Source organism: Alosa sapidissima, chromosome 20 (genome assembly GCF_018492685.1).
Source record: "Alosa sapidissima isolate fAloSap1 chromosome 20, fAloSap1.pri, whole genome shotgun sequence".
In the NCBI taxonomy this organism is placed as follows: domain Eukaryota; kingdom Metazoa; phylum Chordata; class Actinopteri; order Clupeiformes; family Clupeidae; genus Alosa; species Alosa sapidissima.
In genome coordinates, this window is record NC_055976.1 from 18,298,696 (window position 1) to 18,316,285 (window position 17,590).

Below are 17,590 nucleotides of genomic sequence, written 5' to 3' on the forward strand. Positions count from 1 at the left end.
GTGGTTGGTTTAGATGTTTAATTCAAATAATAACAGAAATAGGTATCTGCGACGACCATTATTATTTATCCAAGGCTCCCTACAATTTATAAATGTAGTGTAATAGATTAGCTTAATTCAAGGCTGCTGTTATGGAAACAATGTGAAGAAAGTTGTTACATTTTGTCCTAACATTTTGTTTCAGTAGGCCTACATTGTTAGCGTTGCTCATAAGAGAAACACCGCAAAAAAACAAAATTGCACTAGTTTTATTATTATTTTTTTTATTATTATATAAGACTTTTTATAGTTCAGTTGCGTTATATTAATTCACCTTTTTCGTTCATACATTCATCTTGAGTCAGTAAGATTCGGATCCTGTCCTGTTTGTTTGTCTTAATGATTTAACAGTGACATCTCACACTCTTTGGAATGTCCACCACTCCTTTGAGTCTTAACCATAGGGTCCTAACATGTTAGTGAAATTGAAAATTGTTCATAGATAACCCATCTTAACTCAGGGATGCTCAGGTGCGGCGACGTTGATGACATTTTTTGACCTGACCTCTGTTTTTAACAGTTAAGTTTCAGACAATTAAGATGGTTATCCAATGATACTAACGAGGTAAAAAAAAAAGTGCTCTCTTTTGTATGTTTGCATTTTTGACTGCACGTTGCGTTGGACATTGCACGTTGGCTGTAAAAACTGTCACTGCTCGAACCAGAGTACAAACACAACAGTGGGAAACAGGAAGGAAGGAACAGAACGTTCTCTTCCTCCTCCCACCACCTGCTAACAAGCAACCATTAGCCGTGGTCCCGCTGGTTACATTCTGCACAACTGTGCTTTGATAAGCTAATGCTAAGCTTGTTAAATGACACAGGAATATATTGTGTTAATGCAGATGTTTAGACATTTATTTTAGTTTTTTTCCTTTTCATTTTCACCTGAGCCACGAAGGAAACATGTCGTGTGCTTGCACATCTGCAGCAAGACTGCTTCTTATAAATTCTGCTCATAAAGGTAAGCCAACAACAACATCCTCACTTTCACTGCCACCTGAGTGAACACTTTTTGTTATAGTTTTGCCGGGGAATCTTTCGTTTATTACCATGTCACGGTAAACCAAAGGATTTACCTTTCAACTGCTAACTACTGGGTTGCGTATTAATGTTGACTGACCTTTTGGATAACTGTTGTTGTAATAAGCCTAACATGTTAAGCTAGTTAGCAGCTAACCAGTGTTAACGCTACACTGAAACGACGTTATGAACGTTAGCTGTCAGTCAGAGAATGTCTGTGTCAGTGTAATTTGATGTTTCATAATAAAACTTGAAATCTCACAGAGACATTGGTCTGAGGGAAAACGCGTCTATAGTTACGGTTACAAGGAAATTCTAACGTAAAGCAGGCATTAACCAGATTTGCTCAACAGTGTCAACAGCATTGCTTTAGTTTTCATTTGTTATCAACGCTTAGGCTAACTGACAGAAGTCGAGGTTACTTGTGAGCGCCACAATTTTACATGTAGTGTTAAGTAAAATAAAATAAAAAAAATCACAGATTATTCACGGTCACTGTGTTTTTTGTCGCAGGACTTTCAGGGTCTAGGGTCCAGCTGCTTTCTAAACGTAGACCCAGCGCACATGAGGCCCGCCTGTCGCGCAGAATCCCAGTGCGGTCTTTCTCCGAGACCTCTGTCTACTTTGCTTCAAAGGACAACACGACAAACAATGGTGCTGGGGACGGAGGAAAAGTACGTTTGTGAAGTTGCATAACTGTTATTGTCACTGACATTGCCATTGTCGTCATTTATCTAGTCTATTGGATATGTTTTTGGTTTTGATGGAAAGCTGTATTCAATTTTGGACATATCTTCTGCTGTTCTGGACAGAAATCTGTAAGTGATGGCAGCGGAAAGCGCTCTGGTTCTGGGACCACTGGTAAAGGAGGCAGTCAGCTCCGCTGTCCTAAGTGTGGGGACCTCTGCACACACGTGGAAACGTTTGTCTGTGAGTGTTTGCAATTCCACCACCACACTAATGCACAGTGCATTCATTACCAAATTGTCATACTGCAAGTATGTCATTATTCTGCATCTGGTATGAGACCATTTCAACCATGCTTAAAGCTTACTAAATCTTTTGACATAGTCCTTGGTAGGAGCCGACTGCGTCTGCCTTAGATGTGCCTTAGATCATTAGAGCTTTGAGGTCAACTGCCTTATGGGGCACCATCCACCAAGCTTGGCTTCACTGAGAACACGTAACGTAATATGACCCAGTCCCCCCTTCCCCCTGGACAGTGTACGTTTGTAATGCACTGACCCCCTTCTCCAGTTGGATTGGTTTTGCACCATAGCATGTCTGTGTGGAGTATGTCAAACTGTTGGCATGGTTACTGGAGGTGGAATTGTTTGGGTCTAAAAATACTGCTCCCTTTACATAACCCCCAACCAGCTGATGTGTTCCCTCCCAAGGTGGAGCGCTCACTCTGTAATCTAATGGACATGACAGCTGGCTCATACAGGACAGGAAAAGCTGTGGATTAGAGAGTCAGGGATGTTATGACCCTCTAGTCGAAGCACATTTAAAAGCACAGGTGAAATCAGAGAGGCACAAAATGAAGGAATCTGTTGGCTCTGAATACACTGGCATTTATCCAAGATTGTTATCTGTGTGTGTGTATGTATGTGTGTGTGTGATGTCAGGTCCTTGTTCCGTCAGCTCCATCGGGTAGTGATGGATTTGTTAGCTTCGTTTATGCTGATTTGGAATGAGAGGATGACTATAGCATTGGGGCTTAGGATGGTCTGAGTTTCAAATCCATTTGAAGTTCATGAGCCTCCTCGAAGGGACACGCATTAGGGAAATGGAATGAGTTTAGGCAGTTTTAGGCAACTAGATACAGACTTGGGAATGAATAAATTATGTCAGGTTTGTTCTGGGCAGTTGTCCAAGTCACAGGAAGTATTTCTAGGTATATCTCTCCAACCACACATAATGTGACCTATTGGCTGGCAACAAGCCTTTCATTGCATCTTCATTTTAAAATTAAGTGTAAATAGAATTCTCAACTTAGGCAATTTTAAACAGACACTTTTGTCCTTTGTCTACTATCTACAAACTAAAAAATTTTTTCTCTCCTTGCCAGCCTCCACACGTTTTGTGAAATGTGAGAAGTGCCACCATTTCTTTGTGGTGCTGTCTGAGGCGGATACTAAGAAAAGCCTGAAAGATCCTGAGACAGCGGCCGAGGCGGTGAAACTGTCTTTCCAGCAAAAACCTCCCCCACCCCCTAAGAAGGTATCGCTGGCTGCACCTGTGTGAGGGGGAAACGGCCCACAGTCTGACCTTGACGGCACACGTCTGACCTTGAAATGTAGTTTTGCTAAAACACTGTTTGCTGAAAAGTCTGTTTTCTATCCCATATTTGATTTGAGCGAAAGATTTTGATTAGATTTTATTAATGAAGACTTATATCCTCATACGTTGTAGTGGCTTTTTAAATTAGCTGCTTTCAGACCTAGGTGTAAGTCCGCATACGGTTGGGCCGTATATCTGAACAACATAACCGACTATTTGGAATTCCGAACTTAGCCGGCTCTTACACTACTCCTCTCCAATATTTCTGACGGACATTATGTAAATAATCTTGCCAACCCGTTCAACCACGCAGAGATTCTGTTCATGCGCGCGTTAGCATCATATCTGAATCACCCGAAGGGTCGGACCTCAAATTTGACAAAGCCCCACATATACTGCGGAGGACGTGTCTGAAAGCAGCTCATGTGTGTGTGACAGAGAGATAGACAGAGTGAGACATTTTTGTGTACATCACCCTCTCAGGATTGAACCTACAATGAAGCTATAACATGTTTAGCTTTTTGTGTCTATTTGCCAATTGCTTTGAAACCATACACACACACATACATACACGCTGCAAAGCTGTTTTGACATCACATACAGTGCTTTCAAATTTCTTTGAGTAGTAAACTACTGTATTAATTGTCTGCCATTACATCCTGCTTCAGATCTATGCATACCTGGATAAGTATGTTGTTGGACAGAGCCATGCCAAGAAGGTCTTGTCTGTGGCTGTCTACAATCACTACAAGAGGATCTACAACAACATCCCTCCAGTAACTCGAAAGCCCACAGAAACGGAGAAGCACAACTCCATCACGCCTCGTGGTAGGTAATTCCCTCGGAGCGCCCCTAATGCCCCAGAGGGCAGAGGAAGTCAAGGGTCAGGGTTTGGACACTCATGTCCTTTACCGCACACACATTTGACTGATGGTTTCACCCAGTAGCTCTAGGTACCATCCAAGTTGTGCTAATTAGCACGTTTTTAAGAAACCCACCAAATTCTGTGGCGACGTAGAACATTTCAATTGGCCATTAGATTCTGAATTGGTTTTTGACAGCTGTGTGATTATGGCAGTGCTTCCTTTCTGAGCCTGGACTTCCCCTCCCTCTTTCACGTCCTCCTCAGTATGAGCAGCTGGGCCTGGGAGTCCCAGGGTGGCTAGTTCTTCTACCAAAGCAGAGCAGAGAGAGTTATTTATACATTACAACACCGAGTGAAACTCAGACCATAGACTTCTCTCTGTGTTTCTCTGGGGTTTCTAGGTTCTATACTGTACATTTATATATAAAAAAAAATCTGTATCAAAATCTTCCTTTGTGCAGTACCTTCATGGGCCTACATCCCTTAATGTCCTGTTAGCAGCCAAAGGTCAAATCTGCAAGGTCCACTGTATTTCAGCAGTGGCAGTGAAGACAGAAACAATTATGACCGTCGTCTTTAGGACTCGGATCGGTGACCCAACACCATTACACATGTTTGACCGCTGACCAGAGCTAATGTGTTTGATATTATGTAACCATTCAGGAAGTCTACACGGTAGGCTAAATAACAGCTAACGGTGAGGTGTCTGTTCGTCCACTTATTCTCATTGCTCAGTGCGGTTTGGCATTTGTACAGAATTGTAGAGTGTAACTCATTTTGTCCTGTTTAATTGACAGCAGACTGGGTGGAAGGCACAAACTAGCTGGTTATTATTGCTAGAGTTTATTTTGCCGCTTGTCTTTACCTTTGGTCCTGTTTCTGTAGAGATAGAGATACGAAGACGTGAAGATGAGTACAGATTCACAAGTAAGTGTGTGGCAACCTCAACCCCCAGCTCTGTGCTTTGTTTATTTCTCACGTAGACCTTTGCTTCTGTTTGAGTTATCATTTTTAAAGTGATAATTTACCCAGAAATTAAAACATCTGCCATAATGAAGCCAATGCCCCGGGCCAAAGCCATGCCAATGTGTTTCCTATATGAGGTTTCATTGACAGTGCGACAGGATACCAGTGACCAGAAAGAATTAAAATGATGACTTTTTTTCTTATTCAGTCACGGCTCTGGTGCTCTGTAGAAAAAAAAAAGAAACCTAAAATGGATTGCCACTGCTATTACTTGAATGTGCCTGCAGCTAACTGTTGCACAAATGCCAAAGACATGTTCAATCTTAACACCACATTTTATCTATCTCTGTAGTTAGTTTAGGATTGATAAGTGGTTTCAAGCTGCTTAGAACTGAATTAATGTCACTAATTCTTGTAATTGAGAGGAGCCTTAATTGTGGGAAGCTTATGCTTTTAACTATTAGTAGATTAATTGAAAATATACATTTCTTATGACTTGGTTTAATAATGACTGCTTTTAAACATGCTTTTAAACATTTAGACATTGCTGTTTATGTTGATGGCTATTACAGTTTTTCTCAGTCACTTTGGTGTATTTCTCGATTCAGCATTAATGTTTGCCCAACAGTAAGTGCAATTCTCAAAACACACAGTGGGTTACCTGCACATAACTTGTTCATAATGTTTAGTTTCTAATGTCTCAAAAGCAAATATGTATGCCAATCAACATACACTACTCACAGAAAGTCAGTGATATTCGGCTTTCGGGGGAAAATCCACTAAAATCCTAAAATCCACTATAACTTTTACAGGTGAACTTAATGTGACCTTCTCTAAACTTTTGAATGTGCATGTCCAACAGTTCAGTGTTTCAGTACTTTATTTACAGTAATTTCACCCGAAAGCCATATACCCCTAACTTTTTGTGAGTAGTGTATCTGTGTCATCGTAATGAAAAGTTCCTGTGTCACCGTTATGAACAACATCGCCAAAATTGTGATGTTGTCAGTATACGTTTACTGTAAGCATGCTCTCATGAAAATGCACAAGACTGCAGTTGTTCTGTTTGGCGTATTTTACATTTCACCAGTAAAAAGTTAGACATTACTGTAAAAAGTTGATATTACTGCAGAATCAGACAGGATTCATATTTACTGTGTACTTTTACAGTACTGTTTATAATGCAGTCTGTTGCCAAACCATGCAATTCATTGTCATAATGAATACAAAAAGACCAGACTGTGTTACAGTAAAGCAGTTCTTTCAAGAAAAAGTGTTTTTAGAATTATTTGCAAGTATATAATTATACAAGACAGATTACATACTACAACTGATTCAACACTGACTACAAGTCAGTACAATGACTCAAGCAGTGAACTAATGTCTAAACGTTTTCAATTTAGAGAGAACATGTATGACGCCTCAATAGAGCACCTGTGTCATGTGTGACTGTGTGCATTAGCAATCAATAATGTGAAAAACAGCAGACAAAAAGTGACTGAGAAAAACCAATGCTATATAAAGTATTATAGTAAAACTATCAAGTATAAATTCACCTTAGTCATACGTTATCAATGTTTAAAATCTGAGTTGTGGACAGGAGGCCTGGTTTGGTCTTGCCACTAGTGCTCCTGTAACCCTTAAATTGTAACTATACACCTTGACTGCTTACCAGCCAGAGCTGCTCTGAGAAACACTACAAGCATCTCTGTATTAATAGACCCACAAGTGGATCATGTTATTATGTGGAGGAACAAGCTGGCTACTCTCATGCTGCTCTGTCAATCAATTCCAAACATGTAGGTTGTGGTAATTATGTAATAGGGGTGGACAGGATGCCTGGGTTTGAAAAAAAAAAAAAAAAAAAAAACCCATAAATTCTCAGTGTCAATTGCATGTTAATGCATACGCATTGATTCATTTAATTAATAAATTCACATTTTGCTGTTGCGAATCGGTTATTTATTTCAATGTGGAATCATTGCTGATTACTTCAGCTATGTCTTTTAAAGCATCTTTTAGCTTTTTTTTTCTCCTAGCCTGATACTGTATCTGGCATGTTCATGTGAACATTATTGGCACTGTCTCAGTAGAACACTATGAACAGAGAGCAAACTCATAAAAACCCAGTGCTTCTGTGCTGTAGTCGGATGCAATGCTTTAAAGCCAGAGTCTGAGTCCTCCCTCCCATTGGCCAGCCAGGACTTGATTATTGATTTTGTGTGCTTTGTCTGCAGTGATCAGTATTGAATGCTGCAGTACTGACCTTGGCTTACGTAAATCAACCACCCTTCCTCCCTCCCTCTTTCTACACAGAGCTGTTACAGATCGCCGGCATCAGTCCCCATGGCAACGCACTGGGGGCCACCGTGCAGCAGCAGGGGGCGCAAGCGAGCGTCCATGAGCAGAGGGGCGGAGACGTCTTAGACTCCACCCCCACTGAAATCAGGCTGGAGAAGAGCAACATCGTCCTACTGGGCCCCACAGGGTCAGGTGAGACCAGCGTCAACATTTGCGGACTGTACCTACCTGTCAGGTCAGGTGTACCTTTAACCTGGAACTCCAAAGAGACACTGTGACACCACTAGCCCTTGATGTACCGAATTAGAAATGTACGACTGAAATAATAACCCTCTGAACACCCATAACACACACCTGTCGTCCCACAGTACCTGGGCTTCGGCGCGCCCTCCAGCCTTGGTCAGGGTCGCCGTGCAGCGGCCGCAGAATACTTCAGGTGTAACACTTTCTCTCTCTCTCTCTCTCTCCCCCCCCAAACACCACAAACGCACACACACACACAAACACACACACACACGCACACAGGTAAGACCCTGCTGGCTCAGACACTGGCCAGGTGTCTGGACGTCCCCTTTGCCATCTGCGACTGCACGACTCTCACGCAGGCCGGCTACGTGGGCGAGGACATCGAGTCTGTCATCGCCAAACTCCTGCAGGACGCCAACTATGTGGTGGAGAAGGCCCAGCAAGGTGAGACAGCAAGCAGGGACTCTTCACCTCCTCCTCCTCCTGTTTTAACAAAGGAAGATTTAGTTGTAGTGCGCGTGTGTGTGTGTGTGTATTTGGTGGAGTAGGCCCAGCAAAGTCAGTCAGCAAGCACTCTTAACCCCCTCCTCCTGTTGTAATGTTCATATACACACACGCACACACACACACGCATATGTACGTTTGTGCAGTGTGGTAAAGTTCATGTATCGTCATGTATTACAATGGAGAGTAGCTGTCAACTGCCCTAGTACTATCTTACTGGCATGTCTAGCTGTTGTCCAGTGTGTCTGGATGACCACTTGCTCTGTAGTATTGATCCTCCTTGGTCCTCTCTCAGGTCAGTGGGTAGATCTCTCTGCGTGTTTGTGTCTCGTCCGGCGATCGTTGAAAACAGTGTGTCCTGAATGCTGTGCTTCCGCAGGCATCGTGTTCCTAGACGAGGTGGACAAGATTGGCAGCGTGCCAGGAATCCACCAGCTCAGAGATGTGGGCGGCGAGGGCGTTCAGCAGGTCAGTAGTGTCCGGACCCTGAGATTGATTTTAACTCAAAATGGCTCCTACATAAACTGTTACTATTATGACAGATAGCACAGATAATAGCTATTATTATATTGCTATAATTAAATTGTCATGAATATTCATGTTATGTAAGCAAAGCGTGGGATTAGGTTTGATTAAACTCCACTGAGGATGGGCATGATTAAAAACTATTCGGGCTGATTTGACAGCTTGTTTTCCAGAGAGATGTGTAGTGTAATGGTTGTCATGGAAACAAAACATAACAAGAAGCATGTCAAAGACAAGCCCCTACAGAGCACTTCCTACTGTTGTTGGATTGTGGTTTGCTCTACTTTGATTGGAATGAGTGTTTCCCTTGAGGTGTGTGTGTGTGTGTGTGTGTGTTGCCCGTAACATACTGGATAATGAGTGTTATTGCATTGCGTTTGCAGGGTTTACTGAAACTGCTGGAGGGAACCGTGGTCAGCGTGCCGGAGAAGAACTCCAGGAAGCTGAGGGGGGAAACTGTTCAGGTGGACACCACCAACATCCTGTTTGTGGCCTCCGGGGCCTTCAACGGCCTCGACCGCATCATCAGCAGGAGAAAGAACGAGAAGGTAGAAGTTTCACTTACCTCCTGTTGCATGATGGGGGAGTTGGTTAATAAGAGTTCCTCTTTGAAGAATTTAATTTAATTTGCTGTCTACCTGGATGACGAAGCGATGGAAAATCAAAAGGAATTCCTCAGAATCATCTGAAAATGTCTCTCAGTGTCATTCTGATCAAAAATCACTGAATACCGAATTAGAAATGTACGACTGAAATAATAACCCTCTGAACACCCGTGACACATACCTGTCGTCCCACAGTACCTGGGCTTCGGCACGCCCTCCAGCCTTGGTCAGGGTCGCCGTGCAGCGGCCGCAGCCGATCTGGCCAATAGCAGCGGGACTGAGACCAGCGGGGTGGAGCTTGAGCTGCAGGAGAAGGACCGGCTCCTCTGCGGCGTGGAAGCGCGTGACCTCATCGAGTTCGGCATGATCCCCGAGTTTGTGGGCCGCCTGCCCGTGGTGGTGCCCCTGCACAGTCTGGACGAGGAGACGCTCGTGCGGATCCTCACCGAGCCCCAAAATGCAGTGATACCTCAGTACCAGGCCCTCTTCAGCATGGATAAGGTGTGTGTGAACTTCTCTTAACACACACTTCAGCATGGGTAAGGTGTGTGTGAACGTCAATAAACACACCACTAAATACACACTTCAGCATGGGTAAGGTGTGTGTGAACATTTCCTAACACACACTTCAGCATGGATAAGGTGTGTGTCTGTCAACATCACTAAGTATGGGGAAAGTACCACCTATAGCTAATGCCCCTTGTTTCCCTGTCTGTAAGATGCACCAGACTGCCACCACCACACACAGTAACAGTACAGACATCTGAAAATATTTTCTTCAGCCTGAACCAGGTTATCACTAGGATGACAAAAGTAAATAATCTAGTAATAATAATCTAATCTAATAATACTCCACCCAGTAGTTATAAAGGAATTCTGATTTAAGGCCACAATTGAATCTGTCATAGTCAAAGCAACAGGTTGTTTATACAACTGGGTAACAACTGACATAAGAACCAGCAAACCATGACCCAAGTGCATCCACTGATTCTTGTTCATTTCAGTGTGATCTGAATGTGACTCCTGATGCTCTGAGGGCCATCGCCAGACTTGCTCTGGAGAGGAAGACCGGAGCGCGAGGGCTTCGCTCCATAATGGTGAGAGAGAATTCCAGAACAGAACACGGCAGCTGCATGCCATTCCAAATCACAGTTCCATAGAATGCGGAGGTCTGTGCTACACTGAAGGTGCCACTGAGGCGCACTGTACCTGGAGCACAAGTGCCACACAAAAATAGAAATAGAAGTTTTTGGTTTGTTTGTTTTTTTTTACATATGTGCTGCTCTTGCGTCCGGTGTAGCCAGTTCCATTAATTAAAGTGGAAGCTAATTGTTGCGGCGTATGTTTCGAGAACGGCCATTAGAAAGCTTCTTTGGAAGAATTCTATACAGCCAACTGGCTGCCTCAGCCACCAGATCTCATAAAATTGTACACAACACATAATGTAACAATCGATACACATACGTAAATAAATAAAAATCTACCAAAATGGCATAATGCCATAACACTTGTCAAATCAAAATACGTATGCTGATATATTTCCTGACCCGTTTTTTCTATCTCCAGGAGAAGCTGCTACTGGACCCCATGTTTGAAGTGCCTCAGTCCGACATCATGGCAGTGGAGCTGAACAAAGAGGTCGTCCAGGGGAAAGCCACGGCCACATACATCAGGTACGCTTGTAACCAGCGTTTGTTTAAACCGTGGGTTCTCAAACATTTTGGTGCAAGGATCTCTTGTAGGGGAGGGAAAAAATGCATAGACAGTCCCACACAGGACTTGAACTGTCTTCCTCACACATGGGATGTGAGTGTGCTAACAAGAAGGCTAAAACATATGCTAGCAAAGATTTATATGAACCATATCTGGTGCTAGTGTCTGTTGCTAGCACTTGTCTTAGGATATCAGGGGGTGAGGCTAACGTACTACGTAGATCTGGACTTGCTGGCTGCCATTACATGCGCTCTCTGCCAAACTCCTCAGACTCCTCCTACACTATCTCTGATCACTATTGTAACACCCGGGTCACATTAGTACAGGAAGAATGACACAACTGATGTGAGCCAAGGCCCAGTCTGAAGGACTCAACTCTCAGGGCCACACATTCTGTGTGTGTGTGTGTGTGTGTGTGTGCATGTGTGCGCGTGCGCGCGTGTACTGTATGTGCGTGTATTCAATTTACGTAATTTACGCTATTTTTAAAGTTATTTAAAGTCTCTTATATCTTATAAACTGGAAGCTTATAAGCTGGAAGTGTTTCATCTGAAAGTGACTATGGCTTACATGTTGAGAATATGCATGTGAGGTTCTGTTGTGGTGTTGTTGTCCCTGAGATAAACCTGTGTGTGTGTGTGTGTGTGTGTGTGTGTGTGGACCCTTACAGGAATCCAGCAAAAGATTCCACAGAAGAGGAGTATGACTCAGGTGTGGAGGAGGAGAACTGGCCTAGACTGGCTGATGCAGCAAAGAACTAACTAATAACACACTCACACAGAACACACTCACACTTCCGTCTTGAAGACATCATCCCTCATTGTAAATAAACTGTGGACTGTATACTACTATCCCTTACAGAAGGGGAAAAACATAAAACTGATTATGACTCAAATTCCATTGAGTTCCGTTGGAATAAGCATGATGTTTGCTGAGAAGTTTGTACCCTAGAAAAACAAGGCGTAGATTATGATATTGAAGTTGGGACTTGTATCACCAAGAGTATTCCTAACTCTACCTCTGTTCATAGAGGAGACTGTTAATGTCTACTGTAAAGATGTAAAGACTTTTATTTGTTGAGTAGAGAAAAAAAACAAGTATTTTTAACACTTTTTGTAACTTGCCTATTACATAGACTACACAGGTTGGTAAGTAGTAATGAGTAGCTGATCTAGTACATAGCCAGTAGCAGAGCGGATCTGGATTGGGTCTCATCCAGAAATATAACTGTTGTCTGAATTCTGTTTAGTTTCCATACCATAGTTTCAACCCTGTACTCATCATTCAATGAGACTGTTATGACAGAATATGTAGTTACAAAGTCCGTAAAGGAATCTGTTAATTTGGGTCAGTGGTTCTGTGTAACCAGTGCTCCTTTTTTAACGGTAGAGAAATTCTACTTTTATAATGACCCACACCAACAGTGTAGACCTCCAACCACTCGCACCTGTGCTGAATACTAACTGTGTATCTCAAGATGTAAATTGTTTAAATAAAAAGTAATACAATGTGTATAAGCTTGTTTATTTACTCTATCACTTATTATACTCCTGACAGCCTTTTACACTGCAGGCTCATACATACACAGACATGTCATGAAACAAAGGACATGAATTGTTGATTCAAACACTTTTTGAAACACACGGTTTTACTGACTGGACATACATCTGACGCGGCCTTGGCAAAGTAGACTTAGAAAACGTCTACAGGGAACTCTAAATATGTGGGTGTGCTTGATAGTGGGACGCATAATTGTGTTGCACCACCATAGAAGACAACATCCGGTAGAAAATGGCGTGACAACTGCAGACTTCAGTCAACTAAGTTGTTCTTCAAATTTGAATGTGCTGTTTGTGGGATTCATAAACATGGATAACTCACCATACTACACACCCAGCTGTCAGCTGCACCAGGCGACGAATCCGCCTAACATGGATAGCAATTTCGGCGGACCTTTTTACCAAGGTCCATCTCCTGGATTTCCACCAGCCCCTTATCAGCCGCCCCGGGCTGCTGTACCAGGTAGCGTTGATAACTCCTCCGGTCCTAATTTTTGGGCAGGACCAAATATGTACCAACCTTCTCAACCATCAAATGCACCCCCGTGGCACCCTTTCCCACCACTACCCCCGGGACAAGGCAGTGCGGGATACGGATACCCACCGCCTCAGTATCAGCCGCCCCCGGTATTTGAGGGACAGCTGTGTCCACCGAACCCTCCACCCTTTGAGTTTGATCCATCCAGACCACCGCCGGGATTTTGTGAACCAGAATCAAACCAAATATCGGCGTTCATCGAGGCACAGCGCAATGCTTGTAATGCACCACAACAGCCTGAGTTTGAGTCCCACAATGATGGGGTCGCGAACCACTGGGCTCATGGACCTACCGCAGGTCTTCAGAGAAACAGAGACAGTAACAGATCCTTGGATACCCGTATACATTTCACCAGCACCGAGTTTCAGACTGTTGGGCAAACAAATAGAGACAACGAAATGTGTCAGAGAGGTTTTAACGATGCTTTCAATGAACCTCGACACCAGCAACGTTATCAGCCACTGGAACAACACGCACCGCTCGATGAAGAGGCCAAGCAGAGAAAACAAGATGAACAGTGGTTACAGAATTTCGTGCTGAAGAGAAAGAATAAGACCCTTCCACAGAGAAGCAGAATTCAAACGGCGAGCGTGAGTCAGATGAGAGAAGATCTATATGGTGCTGTCAAACTCGTGTCAGAATTGTCTCTCCTCTGTCAGACCTTAAAACTTAATTTGGAGAATGACGACGTTTGGACAGAGTCGTACAGCAAAGCTGTAGGATTAAAGAAAAACATTCAAGAGAAGTTAAGTTTCCTGGGTGACGCAGAGACCGTGTCAAGTATCAAAAAGAAGCTGGTGACTATACGTAAGAAAAGAATAAGGACTCGAAGGAAGAAAATTGAACAAATTGAGGAAGAACAAAAGCGAGAGGAGAGACTGGCCGAACGCCATGCGGTCATCGATAAATGGAGGATGAAGCGCATTCTGAAAGTGGAGGAGAAGAAGCGGGTAAGATTGGGCAAGAGGCCACTTACACCAGGTGGCGCTATGTCACAACAATTGGCCTGTACCATTGAACCAGATACTAGCGACTAACTGTTGTGCTATGGTGTACTGAAGAACATGCTCCCAATAGCCTCAATAACTGGAAGGAAAAATGTGATATTGCTGCCCACATTCTGTGTTATAAAGTCTGTGCATGGTGGTCACTCCTAATTTCATATGCTGGTCAATTAGCCTTAAACACCAGTTTCATTATATCTACTTATTGTATTTCATTGTGTCATCCTTTCACTTGTCTACCTGCACTGAACAGGAGGAAGAGCTGAAGAAGGCGGCCGACTCTGTACTCTCTGAGGTGAGGAAGAAGCAGAGTGACTCCAAAAAGATGCTGGATATCCTCAAGGCTCTGGAGAAACTTCGAAAACTCCGCAAGGAAGCAGCTTCCAGGAAAGGTAAAGGACACAACTCTGAACAGTAACAGATTAACAGTCAATAACTTATTTATTAATTGTCTAATTACAGTAGGCTATTTCCTGCAATTTTCTCTCACTCACACACATTTTGTGTAGTTTCAACTGCATGCAGGTGGTTTCTACTGTATGAAAGGTAGTTCTAAAGTATGACCTCATTCAGTTTTCAGACACCTGGCCTACAAATTGGCATAGCATATAATCACACAAAATGACATTATGGAAAAAAATAATACTCTCTGTAATAACTGTAAATATCCTCACTATGGTAAGGGGATCTTTTAGGCAATATGCTGTGTCAAACAGCTTCAATTTCATTTACAGTGAAGGTCAAAAGGCTTTTGACCATCACTGTATATTATTATTCTTACTAGAATTATCAGCATTGTTGCTGTTAGTATTTGCAATGGTGGTAGTTTTTCCATTGCTGCCTGTCAGAATGTTTAAGGTCCCTGTGCATAAGATAAACCAGCATTACAGACTAGTAAACGAACGTCCTGTGTGAACATGGCCTTGTCCTCAGGCGTGTACCCTGAGAAGGAGAGTGACGAGGTGTTCGAGGGTCACCTGCAGCGTCTGCGTGCACTGATTGCCAAACGCACGACCGTCTACAACGCTGAGGAGAAGGCCCTGCGCGTCATGCTGGAGGGGGAACAGGAGGAGGAGAGGAAGCGAGACCTGGAGAAACGACAGAAGAAAGAGCGTGACAAGTTCCTACAGAAGAAGCAGGAAGCGGAGGGCATGCTCTTTGGAGGTGAGGAGCGGAGGGTGTGGCTTTCGTTATTTCCATATCAGTCACATTTACTGTAAAATATGAGCAGTAATGGCATTAATGTATACAATTTCATAACATTCTCCGGAGAAATATGACTCAGTCAAGCTAAGTCAAGCTTTTGAGACCTTGCACACGAGCAGCCATGCTAATGAATTGTAATTCATTAATTTTATTGTTCCACCTACCTGCCCAGGGACTACAGGTGGAAATTAGCAATATATGTGCTACAACCTTGCACAATGCATTTATTAATGTTTGCTGTCCCTGTTGAAATAAATAAATAAATGGCATTGCATTACATTACAATAAAATGGATGGAGTTAGATTGATGCCTATGGCTGAGTGTGGAGCTGTGGTGGTACCGTGGGCCCTGTAGTCCGTCTCACTCAGTGGGTTCTGGTTGTTTCCTTTCTCCATATAGATGACATTCCTCCTGATCATCCCCTTCACGCCTTCCAGGATTTTTATCTGCAGGCGGAGATTTCTTTACCTGCCCTGGTGCAGATACGGTGGGCTTTTCTTTTCCTCTTTCACTGTGTTTGGAAGACTGGGATGGGATGGGGACTGAGTGTAGTCATTCAAAGACACTGTTTGGAAAACTGGGATGGGATGGGATGGGAATTGAGTGCAGTCATTCACAGACACTGTGTTTGGAAGACTGGGATGGGATGGGAACTGAGTGCAGTCATTCACAGACACTGTTTGGAAAACTGGGATGGGATGGGAATTGAGTGCAGTCATTCACAGACACTGTGTTTGGAAGACTGGGACACAGACACTGGGTTTGCGTAGAGTACTTTAGGCATTAAGACCTGCTGCTGCTATAGAAGTAGGGCCCAGCTGAACAGACCAGCTCCTCCTCTTGAACAGTTTAAGGAGTTTTGTTAAGAAAAAGATGTAGGCAGTATTCACTCAAAAGTAACTTTTTGATTTTGTATTTTTTATAAGCCAGACTTGGGGTCATTGAGACAGGTAGCACATTATTACTCAGACCTCCCATACTCGTATTACTCAGAATTCAGATATACCGTTCCATTTCCCAGTTCATGTTGATATGTTGTGATATTGTGTGAAATTGATATGACGTGAACAACGATGTGGTTTAAATTGTACATGTGATTTTTCATATGAAGAATGTCTGACCATACCACTGACTGTTTGTTCCCAGGAGGGAGTGGGACAGGTTCCTGGTCCCAGAGGAGCACCCAGACGGAAGTGCCGTTCCCCAGGCATGGGTCCTACCTGAGCCCCCGGCTGATGAGGCCTGGGCCAGTGCTCTGGTGAAGCACATCTCTCTCTGACTGATCCACTCTCTGTGATGCCCTCTCTCTGGTATCACATCACCAGTGAGGGATCTCTACTGTCTCTCTCACCCTCCACTGAAAAGTGAAGCACATCTCTGACTGACTGAAGTGATGCCCTCTCTCTGGTACATCACCAGTGAGGAGTCTCTACTCTCTCTCACCCTCCACTGCAGAGCCTGCACCCTGGCAAAGTACATCTCTCTCTGGTCTCTACTCTCTCTCACCCTCCACTGCAGAGCCTGCACCCTGGCAAAGTACATCTCTCTCTGGTCTCTACTCTCTCTCACCCTCCACTGCAGAGCTGGGCTTGTTTTTCTCCAGCAGTGAGAGGTCTGTGAGTCAGTCTGAAGTGAAGTGATTTCAAGGGAACCAGTATGACTGAGATTAGAGACTGGTGAGCTCTGGGTCGTGAAACACACACACACACACACACACACACACTTGTGTAAGCATAGAGATATGAGTGGGTGGGTTTGTTTACCAGTTTGGCACTATTGTCAGATAGATTCTGAGTATTTGGAGAAACCAAATCCTGAAAAGGTAAACAAAAGACTTACCATTGCTTAAGATGAATTATACTTACTAGTTTATCTGTCTGTGTTGCGCCCACCTGTCACATTGGAGAGGTTGCTACTTGGCACGTGCAAACTAATCCAGTTTGACCATTCACCACGGTGTCTGTCCTGAGGGGATCCTTCCTCAGATCCACCGAAAGACCCACAAGCAACACACACACACACACACACACACACACACACACACCTTGTACAATATATTCTCCCGGTCATAGACAGACACACAAGCAAACACTGTTATTTGCCTGTATTTATTTTTGATATCTGAGAATATGTGCTCTTGTTTTGTATAAATTGTAATTTTAATAAAACACGAGTGGAGATGTTTTTGTTTGGGAATAGCGTTCATGTTTTT

General features: G+C 43.4%; 2 protein-coding genes across 3 annotated transcripts; both read left to right on the top strand.

Annotated features, from left to right (window-relative positions):
• The first annotated feature begins 718 nt into the window (after nt 1-718).
• Nucleotides 719-12,582, top strand: clpxa (caseinolytic mitochondrial matrix peptidase chaperone subunit Xa). 2 transcript variants are annotated; one of them, XM_042075012.1, is made up of 14 exons: nt 719-1,003; nt 1,576-1,736; nt 1,875-1,992; nt 3,134-3,285; nt 4,014-4,173; nt 5,096-5,137; nt 7,493-7,669; nt 8,003-8,167; nt 8,607-8,695; nt 9,136-9,300; nt 9,553-9,858; nt 10,362-10,454; nt 10,924-11,030; nt 11,741-12,582. In XM_042075012.1, the coding sequence occupies exons 1-14, from the start codon at nt 946-948 to the stop codon at nt 11,829-11,831; spliced, it is 1,884 nt and encodes a 627-aa protein (XP_041930946.1). In that variant the 5' UTR covers nt 719-945; the 3' UTR covers nt 11,832-12,582. The 2 variants fall into 2 exon arrangements, with proteins under 2 accessions (XP_041930946.1, XP_041930947.1); XM_042075013.1 differs by lacking the exon at nt 5,096-5,137.
• Nucleotides 12,583-12,820: 238 nt separating this feature from the next.
• pdcd7 (programmed cell death 7) lies at nt 12,821-17,574 on the top strand. Its single transcript, XM_042075580.1, has 5 exons — nt 12,821-14,117; nt 14,425-14,563; nt 15,105-15,335; nt 15,778-15,865; nt 16,525-17,574. The coding sequence occupies exons 1-5, from the start codon at nt 12,939-12,941 to the stop codon at nt 16,655-16,657; spliced, it is 1,770 nt and encodes a 589-aa protein (XP_041931514.1). The 5' UTR covers nt 12,821-12,938; the 3' UTR covers nt 16,658-17,574.
• The last annotated feature ends 16 nt before the right edge of the window (nt 17,575-17,590 follow it).